Below are 12,751 nucleotides of genomic sequence, written 5' to 3'. Positions count from 1 at the left end.
TTGTAACACTTTGGTCTCATAGGTCATTTTGGCCTTTTGAAGACGTTAATATAACATTTCATTTCATTTCATCTCTCTCTCTCTCTCTCTCTCTCTCTCTCTCTCTCTCTCTCTCTCTCTCTCTCTCTCTCTCTCTCTCTCTCTCTCTCTCTCTCTCTCTCTCTCTCTCTCTCTCTCTCTCTCTCTCTCTCTCTCTCTCTCTCTCTCTCTCTCTCTCTCTCTCTCTCTCTCTCTCTCTCTCCAGCAAGCGCACGAACTACAGCAATAATAGGAGCAAAAACCCAAAAAGCTTCGAGCTTCATGAACATTCTTTAAATTGGGTCGATCACAAATGGTCTCAACTTTGGCCGGGTCCATCTTTACACCTTCTGTTGAGACGATGTGTCCCAGAAAGTGTATCTCTCGCAAGAAAAACTCGCTCTTTTTCGCATTTACAACCAGTTTATGTTGTGGCAGTGTCTAGAAAACTTGTAACAAATGGTATCTGTGCTCTGCCTCACTCTTGGAGAAGACGAGGATGTCGTCAAAGAAAGTGCCCAGAAATGATTGGTATTGTCTGAAAATCCTATCCATCATGCGGTTGAATGTAGCTGGAGCATTCGCATGCCCAAATGGCATCACCAAATATTTATACAAACTCAAAAGTTGTCCTGAAAGTTGTCTTGTAGACGTCTCCAGGAGCAATTCGGATCTGATCATAACCACTCTTCATATCAATTAGGCAAGTGGAACCCTCAAGTCTGTCGAGTATATCATCCATCCTCGGAATGGGAAATTTGTTCTGCTTCATTATTTCTTCATTTTGGGCTTGGCTAGGTTAGTAAGATGGCCGGTTCGGTGGTGTACTATCAATCATATGATCTTTCGGATGAGCAGGAGGTAACTCTCTTGGTAAGCCTTCAGGGAAAACAGTTATCCTAAGCTTGGAGAAGTTCTTGTCGTTCCTTTTCGAGGTCAAACATATTTGACCTTTGATAATCATTGAGTTCTTTTAAGTAAATCAAGTAAACAAAAAGAATGGATTTCATTAAGCTGGAAATGGTCGAAGCTGACACCAGTGGGACAGACTCGCCCTTCAGTACAATCTCTTTGCCCTTCTCATTCTTCAAGATGGCTTTCCTTGCGCTATAATCGACCATGGCACTGTTCTTGGGGAATTAAGGGATTCCTCGGAGGACGTCACACCCTTCCAAAGGCATGATGTAAAAGTCAACGTGCCTAAATATCCCTGGCAGTGCAAACGTAGTTTGCCAATGACATGTGAACATCCCATCTGGGTGCCGCTAGAACAGCCTCGACTTGTGGCCCCATTTCCTCGAGTGTAATTCCAAGTCGAGCCACCAATTTGGCTGAAATAAAGTTGGCCTTGGCTCCTCCATCAAAGAAAAATAAGGGCTTCCTGGTCTCGCACTTTGCCTCATGCTTTGCAAAGTTCGGTACTTTCGTCCATCTGATTAGGGTCGATCCTCACAAAGCCTGGTACCATTCGTGCTTTCGTCTTTCCTTTTCTTCCGCGCTCTTCGACTGCTTCCCTGGCTTGTCTTCTGGTGGTCCTCTAGTTCTTCTTTTCAAGAATTTTGTCCAGTTCTTTATGTGAGTACACATTCCGCTTTTTTGCACTCGTCTGTTCTTTCAGCTCTCCTCCTGACTTGAGAGGAGAATCAATGGCCTCTCTCCATCTCGAGTAACTCTCATCAATCCGGTAATCCTTCAGGTGTTTCGCAAATATTGGGTCTCTGGAGTACTTGATCAATTTGTTCACACGTGTCAACATCCAGTTGACGTTTGTACTCCGCTCGAGCAAACTTTTCTGCCAAGAATTTGTCCAAATCTTCGTGCTTTTCTTCAGTTCCCGCACCGGATTTCAACTTTTCTTTGCCTACCCACCGAGAGATGTTATCTCTATCAAATTCTCTACAAGAACCCATGTGTATTCTGGGGTTCTTTATGGCACGATGAAGATGGGAGCGCGCATGATGCGCGATGAAGTAAGGGTGGGAGAAGCTAATAAGTTCGGGGTCCGGACACGAGATTCTTTCACAATAAAATCTTGATTGTTCTATAATATTCTCCTCGAGAATTTAAGTGCTGCAGAAGGGATTGGATCCTCCATAGAAGAAGAATCTTTATGAGCTCTGATACCACTGTAATAGGCTAGGACACTCCAAGCGAGAAACTTCAAAATCATTGAACTTTGAAGAGGAGAGAGAGAGAGAGAGACACAACCCGGCGTAGTTCCGTGCCGAGAGATAATGGCCCCAAAGTCTGGCATCCCTTTTGGTATTTCTTTATCATTAATCATTGCAAAGTACAACTCCCGAGGGACCTCTGCTCTCTGACTCTACGTCCAGATGCTCTGCAGAGTGAGGCCCCAAGGGCTCTTTTATTCTTACAAGAGATGCCTCAAAACCAGAACCCCAAAAGCAATCAATCCCCAAAAGCGTTTGCTCCCAAACGCTGTCAGTGTGAATCGCAAAAATCCGTACGGCCTACAATGTGGTACAGCCAGCGCAAAACGCAAAATTTCCGTACAGCCTGCCACGTCAGCATCTGTACGATCTGCCACGTCAGCATGTCAGCGCGATTCACAGAACTCTCTTTCTTAGTGCAAGCTTCTAGTCTTAAAGGCTTCTGAGCTTCAGTTCTTTAATTCTTTGTGTCCCCTAGGCCCCATCGAACGAGAACCTTTATGAAATTTTACTTGGAATCTGTCCGAGTGTTCATGACACGTCATCATTTTGTGACAGTAGCTCTACAGACTGCACACTCATCTTAGGCATGGGTCAAACAAACACTTCAGGTCCGCCTTTCTAGGGGTTGCTCGATGCAGACTACTCCCCATCCAAGCCGGTCTCGAAGATTGGAAGGTTGGATGTTGCGGCAGCTTCAGTAAATCGGATTTCTCTCACTGACCCCATGAAGAGCATCTCATGGTATGTGCAGGGGCTTCGTGGACTCCAATTTATACGCCAGAGAGGTCGACCATGACAGGAGCTTCAAAGATGCCTTGTGGGTGGCACGATAGACATACTTATGCTTCATGAGCATCACCTTTGTGAGAGTCGTATTCGGCATTGTGGACAGATCTTGCAAGGCCTCTATTAGACATTTTGGTCAGCGGCTTTTGAACCTGGAGGCATTCAGGGAGGTGTATGTATGACTACTGCAGACTCATGGCAGAAGGCCATTGTGGGCGAAGGTATTATTGTGCCAAACAGGGTTCAGTGGGTCACTATGCAAGTTCAAGGTAGCCTTGTAGGCTTCATTTGCGTGCCCACTCATGCGAGTGCAAGGGTTGAGTTTTGGCCGCATATTGTGGAGTCTTTACCTCATGTAGAGCAGTGGTGCATTGCGCAAGGGGGGGGGGGGGGGGGGGGAATCCAACATGCTTGAGGACCCTTCGAATAGGATTGGGGGCAGCCAAGCTACTGTACACACAGCTGAGTTGGCTCTTAAGGAGCACCTATGTATGACTTTGAGGATCTCGCATGTATGGCAACATGAAGGCTTTGTGCGGTCTTCACACAGCCTTCCTCTTTCTCTTGGTCCGCCAACCGCAGAGTATGAGGAATGAATCCATCCACGATAGATCATTTTTACGCTAGTGACCACATCTGTGACATGGGTGGTTCAGTATGCATTTTCGCACGGACTACTTTTTCAGATCATGCGCCAATAATTCTTACTTTGTCGGATAGATAGCAGAGTGGCAGTCTCATGCTACAAATTCAGAGAGGATTTTGCTAGATATAGAGCTCAGAGAGAAGGTTGTGGCACTTTGCACAGCGAGTATAGACACACTGGGCGATCCTGCTGCTAGAGCGACCACTTGCCTTGTGGAGCTTAGTCGTTTCTTCCACTAGAGGTCGGCAACCTGCTTGGCTGCAACCTGAGAGGATGAGAAGCGGCTATAGCGGGGCATTGCTTCTTTACATCAAATGCAAGAGCACCACCCAGGGAGCCTGTCACGATAAAGTTGGCCTTGACTCCACTGTCAAAGAAGAATAGGGCTCCCTGATCTCGTACTTTACCCAGGCTCTGCAGAGATTCGTACTCTCATCCTCCGTCCCCATGAAATCTGGTATAAGTCCTTTCATCTTTCCCTTCTTTGCTCTATCCTCAACCACCTTCCAAGTTTTTGGTTTGTCCTCAATTTTCTCCTCTTTCTTTGGACACTTAGCCAGAATGTGTCCCTCTTCACCACACCCAAAACCTTTCCTTGTTTTGTAGTATTCTGCAACACTTTCCCTATTTGTTGTATTCTACCCTCTGTACAGTAGACAACTAAGGGGTTGTGATTCCTTGTGAACAATATTTTTACACTTCTTCCTTCCATTGGAAGAATCCTTATCTACATCTTTGGACACTAGTTTGTCCATACCCTAAGTCAAAGAACTAGAAAACATAGAATAACATTTTCCATAAGTAATTGGATGCTAGCCGCCTTCTACTTTAAACAATAATGCTGAATTTTCCTGGGAATACCGCAACAGTATCTCTCCATCTATTCCTTTGGAAACACATTCCAAAAAGAAGCTACCGGTAAGAAGTGTCCGAAAATCTCTAGTTGTAGGTACATATGGTATCTTCTTCCTTCATACGAAGGTGCAAAATTAATGAAATCCAATCTTTAACTCGATCTACTTGAATGAACTCAATGAAAATAAGACGTCAAACATGTCAGACTTAGAGAAAAAATGACAAGAATTTTTGCAAGCTCAAGCCGACTGTTTCTCTGAGGGTTTTCCCGGAGAGCTACCTCCTAAGCAACCTGAAGATCATACCAAACCTGCCACTTCACAAAGTAAGCAAAGCCTAGAATGAGGAGATTATGAACCAAGTGAAAGAGCTTCTTGAAAAGGTCTATTTCAGCCCAGTATGTCACCTTATTGTTCACCAGTGCTTCTAGTGTTAAAGAAAGATGGATCTTGCAAAATATGCAATGACTACAGAGCTCTCAATAAAATCACCATCAAGAACAGGTTTCCAATACCCAGGATCGATGATATACTTGACAGGCTACAGGGTTCTACTTGTTTTAGTAGAATCGACTTGAAAAGTGGCTATCATCACATGTGACATCAGGATCGCTCTTGGAGATGTATACAAGACTACGCTCAGGACATCCTTTGGATTGTACGAGTATTTGGTGATGCCTTTTGGTCTCACAAATGCTCCCGCAACGTTCAATAGGATGATGGACAATATTTTTAGAGAGTACATGTCGTTCGTGGGCACTTTTTCGATAACCTCATCATGTTTTCCAAGAGTGAAGAAGAGCATAGACACCATCTTTTCCAAGTTTTTTAGGCACTACGGCAATATAGATTGGTGGTCAATAGGAAAAAGAGTGAGTATTTCTTGCCAAAAATAAACTTTCTGGGACACATTGTCTCGACGGAGGGTGTAAAGATGGACCCAGCTAAGATAGAAACCATCGGGGATTGGCCTTATTTAAAGAATGTACATGAAGTTCGAAGCTTTTTGGGCTGATGTTCTAATTACACGCGGTTCATTCGAAAGTTTGCGGAGATTGCTTTTCCCTTGCATATCTTGACTCAGAAAGGGGTTCCCTTTGCTTGGCGACCGTCAGAGACTTTTTCCAAAGCTAAGTATGAGATACTACGAGCCCTTCCAGGTACACGAAAAGATAAATGATGTACCTTCAGACTGAAATTATGGGATACTTATAAGATTCCCAATGCATTTCATGTGAGTCTATTGAGACCTTCCAAAGTGAAATGCCAGTGGACACGGAGGCACAGGAGCAACCAGAGGCGTAAGAGACAGAAGAGATACTCATTCCAGAATAGGTGCTAGCTCACAAGGAAAGGAAAGTGAAACGTAAGCTTACACGATGATATTTAGTCAAGTTCAAGAATTATCCCGCACTTGATGCCAAGTGGATGGAGGAGGAGGACTTAGCAGATACTCCTCAGACACTAGAGCTTTACCTTGAGGCTTTTGGTTTAACACTAACTATTCCAAAAGTTACCGATGAATCAGAAAGTTGAATCTGGTGCGGTGTGGCCTGCACAAGACGGGAGTCACTCCACTCCTTTGTCACACGTTACCTCGATGAGAATAAAGTCAATGATTTTTCTTGAGATTTCAGGGATGCTGACAGGCTAACAATATTCTCTCTCTCCTACCATACGAACTCCACAACACCTACATTGGCTTCATCACAGTCAACTCAACCACCGTTAGCTCCTTACTTTCAGTAGCTTGCAGTATATGCCTCTCAATTCAGTTTTCTCTCGTTATTCATTCACAGCTTCACAGACTTCGTAGACAGCTTCCGATTCAGCGTAGGGCATTGGGGTTCCATTTTTTATGTATCCTACGCCTATGGGATTTGGTGCTTATCCGGGCCCATACCCATGGCCTCAGCATTCATACTAGCTCTTTTATCCACACCAGCCTCCTCCTTCCAATAGTCAGCACCAGTAGCTCTGATGTCATGCTTATTTCATTGTATATACCATGCTTTTGTTTCGTAAAGTGGTTCGGTTCACTCACAGGGATGGTGAGTTGTCTAGTGGCCGGCAACCTATAGCTGGGCTACAATGTCACATTCACTGGACAAGCAGTTAGTAGTCTTGTTGACACTTGTACTCGGTTACTAGATCAGTAGGTTGTCAATTCGCTAAGGCTTCCTTCAGTTTAATTTATCCACATATTTTCCTCACTAGCAAATCATTATCAATCATCGTATATGTTTAATAAATAAGCATTCACTTTTTTATGTATAGTTAAGCAATGCATGTGATATATTGCATTAGCCACATATTTACCTTACCTATTTACTTTAGTATTGATTAGTTTCTTGATGTCGATCTACGTATATCCTATCATGTCCTATGCTAGGTCTCAAATGAGGATCAATGTAGAAGACTTCAATTTGGGCATCATAAAGCTAGGGGTCGAGCTTATGATAGCTACTTATACATTTGCTTACTATTATCAGCATTTCAATGAGTGTCACAAAAAATACATATGCCATAACACGTTACTAAAGAGGAAATCACTTCGAGATAATCCATTGATATTGTGGAAAACAAGTGCGACTCTACACTCTACAACACATAAACTTTTTACCTCCACACTTGGGGGGTCACTTGGATGGTGGACCTGGTCGTTGGCAGGCTTGGTGGGACACGGAGGAGTGGTAGCTGAGTGGACACCGTGGCCAGCCTATCATTTCCCACACAGTCCCTCTGTGTGTAGCTGTCTCTCAAAGACATTTTTCAGTAGTTACGGATGGAATATATACTTTGTATATATAATCAGTCTTGTGTGGTTTGTTAGCACAAATTCTTGGTATGGGTCTTGGAAAGTGAAGTCATTGTCAGAGCGCTCTCTCTCCAATGTTTGAGCCTCAACACCCCCATTGTACCTTGCAATCACCTAGTATGGAGCTGTGTGTGCTGCTAGCTAGTCTGTAGACAGCAGTTGAGCTCATACCGAGTTGGGTTCCATCTTGATATATCTATTCACATTTTTATTGTATTTACTATTACAGTATTTCATTTCTGTTATCTCATCAATCTTCCAGTTGTCTTGCTGTGTAACATGAGTGAGATTTCTGTGTATATTGCACTGAGCACCCACGTCTGAGACCACGACATCATTTTCCTGCTACAAGTTGACTGTTGATTAATTAGGGGGCATTGCTGCCGCTATCAAAGCTGTAGGGTCCCGTTTATATTAGCCAGCCTTGAAAATCAGAGAAGTGAATCCAAGTCCAGCTTTCCAACCTGTCATATTCAAGTGACCCTCAAGTGTCCAAGCACCTAAGAGTGCCCACGTGGTCTAAACTGGTCTTAACACTCGCAGCTCTCACCATAGTACTCTGTAGCATCATAATGTACCATCCTCTACTGTACATCCTGTAGCCAGCTATAGGTTGCCCACCACAAGCCCACTCACCCTTGCTACAAGTGTGCAAAAGCTCGAAATGTAAAGCATCTGAAAGGTCTAAAAGTTATAGGAAGGCCTGAACAAAAAAATATGCACAGTGTAGCTCTATGTACAATAAGCTGCATATACAATGTAAGCATAGTGCCTAGGAACCCGCATCTTCCCCAAAAGATCTTAGAGAAACCTTGCATTTCTTTGTGTGTACAAAGCAACTGAGACTATAACTTGTATCCTTGAAACTGCAAAGAGAAGTTAACATCTTCCATTGTCCAGTATCCAATCCAAGTCCTTCAGTCATCTTACCCGCTGGTCACACATAACATACAAAGCACCTTCCCAAAAATATCAATGGCAGAAATCGGGATGGGAGCCTTCAGTCATCTTACCCACTGGTTACACATAACATACAAAGCACCTTCCCCATAAAACCAAAACAATACAGGTGCTTATTATTTCCTATAAATGCAAAAAAGATGCAAAACTATGGGGCCCACCCTTCCACTTTGTTGCATTCTGTAACAAGCCATTTTGAAGCTGAGAAAAACAGATGGATGCACTGTTACCTTTTTTGCCCAGCCCCTACCGTCTTCCTTGGATGCAGGCTGCAAACCTAGCTCTGTCTCAATCTGATTATACAAGCAATACTGCTCAAGTTCAAAAACTAGAACCAAACTCAGAACACATGCAGTACTTCAGAACATGTCATTGATCTTATGTAAGATACATGCACACATGCAAAACTCAAAACTGTCATCTTATAGTGTGCTCAGCAGGTAAACGATCAAAGAGATGAGACACGGCGTGCATCAGGATTTTAAAAGTGTGAAATCATGTGATTTTTCACCACCAGTCGCTATGAATAAAGGAGAATGGGGAGAGCCCCAACAGATAATCATTGAGATCTGCTGGAAACTTGGAGAGAGCTAAGAGGTCCTCAGACCAGTAAATGGCAGTGGAGCCAAAGGGCCACTAGGCTAGCTGAGTAGCAGTTGGAAGCTCCAAGATCTGATAGTAACAAGATTTAGTAGATCAAGACATCCGTGAAAAGATCGGCATGGTCTAGATGTGATTGTTAAATAGGTTACAATAATCATGATTTGTATCTGAGACCCTCGACAGAAATGTGATTGATCAGTGACTATTGTCTTAGTAGAAGTGTTGGATTGGTGGAGTCTGGTGCATGAGTACATAGAATCAGTGTCTACTAAAAAAAGTCTCTCTCCTTTGGCTATTTTTGCAGGCGTAATCGAGGGGATTTACAATTCTTTCGGGGGGGGGGGGGGGGGGGTAATGTAACAGAGTGATGACGTGGTGTGCCGAGCTGGAAAGGAATGGCTAAGAGGACAAGAGAAATTGAACCCAGAAGATGGCCGATGGCCCATGGGGCCTAAGGGATTAGGGTTTAAAAACCTAACCCCCTGCAATTTAAAGAACTTAAAGAGCACTACCGAGGGGCCTAACCCAAAAATATTGGAAGCTTGACATCTGGGACTGATTTGCGTAAAGCGCGCTGACTGCTGATGTGGCATAATTGTACGGATTTTCGTGATTTGTGTTCCACTGCTGATGTGGCAGGCTGTACAGATTTCCATCTTGTGCTGGCAGCTTTATGGCAATTTTCAACGTGGCTTTTGGTAGCAAATGCTTTTAGGTAAAGTGCTTTTGGGGACCTAATGCTTTTGGGGCTCTGCTTGTGGACATCCCTTTTATAAGTTCCCTTGGGGCCACTCTTCCAGGACGCGGAGTCTCGGAGAGAGTTGGACCCTCCGGGAGTTGTACTATGCGAGCATAATCATAAAGAAATATTGGAAGCGGGAGATTTCAGTTTGATTGTTGCAAGACATTTCAGTTTGGATCGCCCAGTCTACTATCCTAGCCATCTACTCACCAAAGGGGAGCCCAACTGTAGTCTACTATGCTAGCCATTTGCTCACCAAAGGGGAGCCCAATTGTAGTACCACTGAAAGGGAAGGTTCAACTATTGTGTATGCTCTTCAAGATTTTCGCCATTACTTGTTGGGGAGTGCACTTCACAATGATCACAAATCATCATGCTCTTCATTACTTACTATTAAACCTCAAGTGGCTAGTGGTTACTATTGTTCCAGGAGTTTGACTTTGAGATGGTTCTTCAGCCGGGGAAGCATCTTGGCTGGTGGATCACCTCTCCACAATGGAAACAGGTGAAGAAGCTTTAGCAATTGAGGATGATTTCGTTGATAGATGTTTGCTCAAGGTGGACACTACTCCCGAATGATATGGCAAGGTCTTACACTTGTGTCAACCGGCATGTACCCTAACAATGCCTCTCCCTTGCAAAATTGCAGGTTGCTATTGAATGCAAATCCCTTTACTCATATTGGTGGCCAGTAGTACAAACTTGGTCAAGATGGTGTATTACGCACACGTGTCTCTCCTCATGAAGTACAAATTATTCTCGAAGAAACCCGCAGTGGTCCAACTTGTGGTCACTGACCCCAAGTCGCATTACGACACAGAGAATCTTGCAGAGTTGTTTATGGTGGCCATGTCTTTTTAGAGATGCAATTGCATGTGTCAAGACATGTGATGTTTGCCAACAATGTGCTCCTAAGCCTAGTGGTGACAATGGCTTAGCTACCCTTTGAGAGGTGGGGTTTGGATTTTGTAGGACCTATAACGCCAACACACAACCTACAAATTAAATATACCTCTTGGTTGCCACTGACTATGCTACCGAATGGGCAGAGTTAGTTGCCACCACTGACTACACTGCCGCACCAGTGGTGGCGAAGTTCCTTCATGAAAATATTTTATGCAGGTTTCCTCTAGAGATCACTAGTGATGGAGGCAACCTTTTCATCAATGAGTTTATGTCTACCCTGCTATTCAACTACAAGATTTTTCACTTCAAGTCTTGCTTACTACCCGAGGGAAACTGGGCAAGATTAAAGCACCAACAAGGTTTTGATTGTATTACTTAGGAAGGCCTGTCATCTGCACCCAACACAGGCTATACTTGGAACTACATGGGCTCATTGCACAGCTTTCAAAGCAACTACCCAACACACTCCATTCCAGCTAGCTTTTGTTCTTTAGACTATTGCCCCCTTCAAATTCAACTCAGGTTCTCCGCGGAGCAAACCAAACCCCAAGAAACAAAACTTGTGCAAACACCCACCAACAGAGCAGGGCACATATTGCACGTACTATATGAGCATGCGGACAAACCCCATAGCTGTGAGTCTAATCTACATGTAATATGCAGCACGAACAAGCTCGTCCATAACCAACACTTTGTGTCCCCACTAGCTAGATTTGCTAATATTCACCTCATCTTCTCTTTTAATTGATTGTAAGTTGTACTATTGATCCATTCAAGGTTTTGAAATGGTCATAAAACATGTTTTCGTACATGTATGGACTTTTGATGCCCTATATTGCTAGTACTTGCCCTGGTTTGCTGAAAACAAGACTTGAAGAGCTTGGGTACTACCCAATCACAAGGCTAGAACTCTAAAGCAAGTTAGTGCTTGTCAGCAGCAAGAGAGGGATGTGACAGGAGAAGTCCATAGAAAGCTCATTCACAGATATTTAAGGCCCTCTATATCTAGAACTGGCTCGATTGTCTAATAACTCTAACCTGTAGCTTTTTCAAACTTGATGCATCATTGCTTTTCATCCTCCACTGTGACTCCTTGTTAATTTTTACCAGAAGTGCTGGTAAGTTCTTCCATGTTTCAAGTTTAGTACATCTTTGATCTGCACCATACAATAGCCTTCCTCGTCTGTGTGTGCATTCAGTAACCAACCTCTCTCCTGCTCCGTTTTTCGTGTTCAAATTTGGTGCAGTCCTTCCTTAATCAAATTTGGTGGACATTTCTATATTTTCCTGTTTCTACTTAAAAATATTCCAATGCATTGGCATAAAAATGCAGCTTCCAAAAAAAGTCAAGCCCATAGTTCATAACCAACATATACAAATATCAACACAGGTAAAGGAAATGACCTGCTGTAGACATTCTTCTCTTTCAGCTAGTCTCCCTGCACCAGTAGATCCCTTGCCAAACTTGCCATTGAAACAAAAACAGATAACTCACTTCCAGGTTATGATGTCATGGGTTGTCTATAGCACGATCACTTTACGCCTCACATATAAATAACCTTGTCCTCCCCAACAGCACCCTTCAAATTTGGTCCAGTTGTCTCCTCATGTTCTGTGTTGATTCTCCATGCAATGAAATGTGGCACTACAAGTGGAGATTGATTTGATGCTAATCCCACACGAAGATTTCTTGAACCTGTTTCAAGGATAAAACCAGCCAGCCAAAATGACAGCCAGACATTCAGTGTTTGCCTGAAAGAAAGCCAATATGACTTCAAAATACACAAGCACACACACAACATAAGTTAAGAGGAAAGGATGCACCCAGGAAAGAAGGTTTTGGATCGAAGAATGGGGAAGGGTGCGGGGGGGGGGGGGGGGGGGGGGGGGGGATATACTACCAGGATTGATGACTACCACATCTGACCCTCTTTCAGACATTAGCTGGGACGGGACCATCAATTTGTAATAATCCTGTTTCAATAAAACAAAAAAAAAAAGGTCAAAAAGGTTTTAACACATTTTGAATCGCCGTGAGACTAAATAGGTCAGAGCCAGGCGGGTGCTGTTAATTTTTTGGCAAGGGACTAACAAAGGAAATCGGAAATTATCTAAAGCAGCAATTTATTCATTTGAAATTTGTCCCCTTCAATTCTATAATTTTTTTTGGTCAAAGAGACTATGGATTGTTTGGAGGAATAGCCCTAAACATTGATGGTTTCACTTTGTAATTATTGAGCAAAA

The 12,751-nt window shown here is 43.4% G+C and overlaps 1 protein-coding gene across 2 annotated transcripts in view; it reads right to left on the bottom strand.

Annotated features, from left to right (window-relative positions):
- ARP9 (actin-related protein 9) overlaps positions 1-12,751 on the bottom strand; it is a 196,344-nt gene that overhangs the window by 167,782 nt on the left and 15,811 nt on the right. For both annotated transcript variants that reach the window (XM_086504720.1, XM_086504719.1), the window contains exons 2-5: positions 12,409-12,481; positions 12,067-12,203; positions 11,912-11,971; positions 8,487-8,549 (exon numbers count right to left, since the gene is read on the bottom strand). In XM_086504720.1, the coding sequence (XP_086360846.1) occupies positions 8,487-8,549; positions 11,912-11,971; positions 12,067-12,203; positions 12,409-12,481 (333 nt within the window). The remainder of the gene's footprint in view (positions 1-8,486; positions 8,550-11,911; positions 11,972-12,066; positions 12,204-12,408; positions 12,482-12,751) is intronic.

Source organism: Adiantum capillus-veneris, chromosome 28 (genome assembly GCF_014529385.1).
Source record: "Adiantum capillus-veneris isolate H3 chromosome 28, ASM1452938v2, whole genome shotgun sequence".
In the NCBI taxonomy this organism is placed as follows: Eukaryota; Viridiplantae; Streptophyta; class Polypodiopsida; order Polypodiales; family Pteridaceae; genus Adiantum; species Adiantum capillus-veneris.
This window is presented reverse-complemented; position numbering and strand designations above follow the sequence as displayed.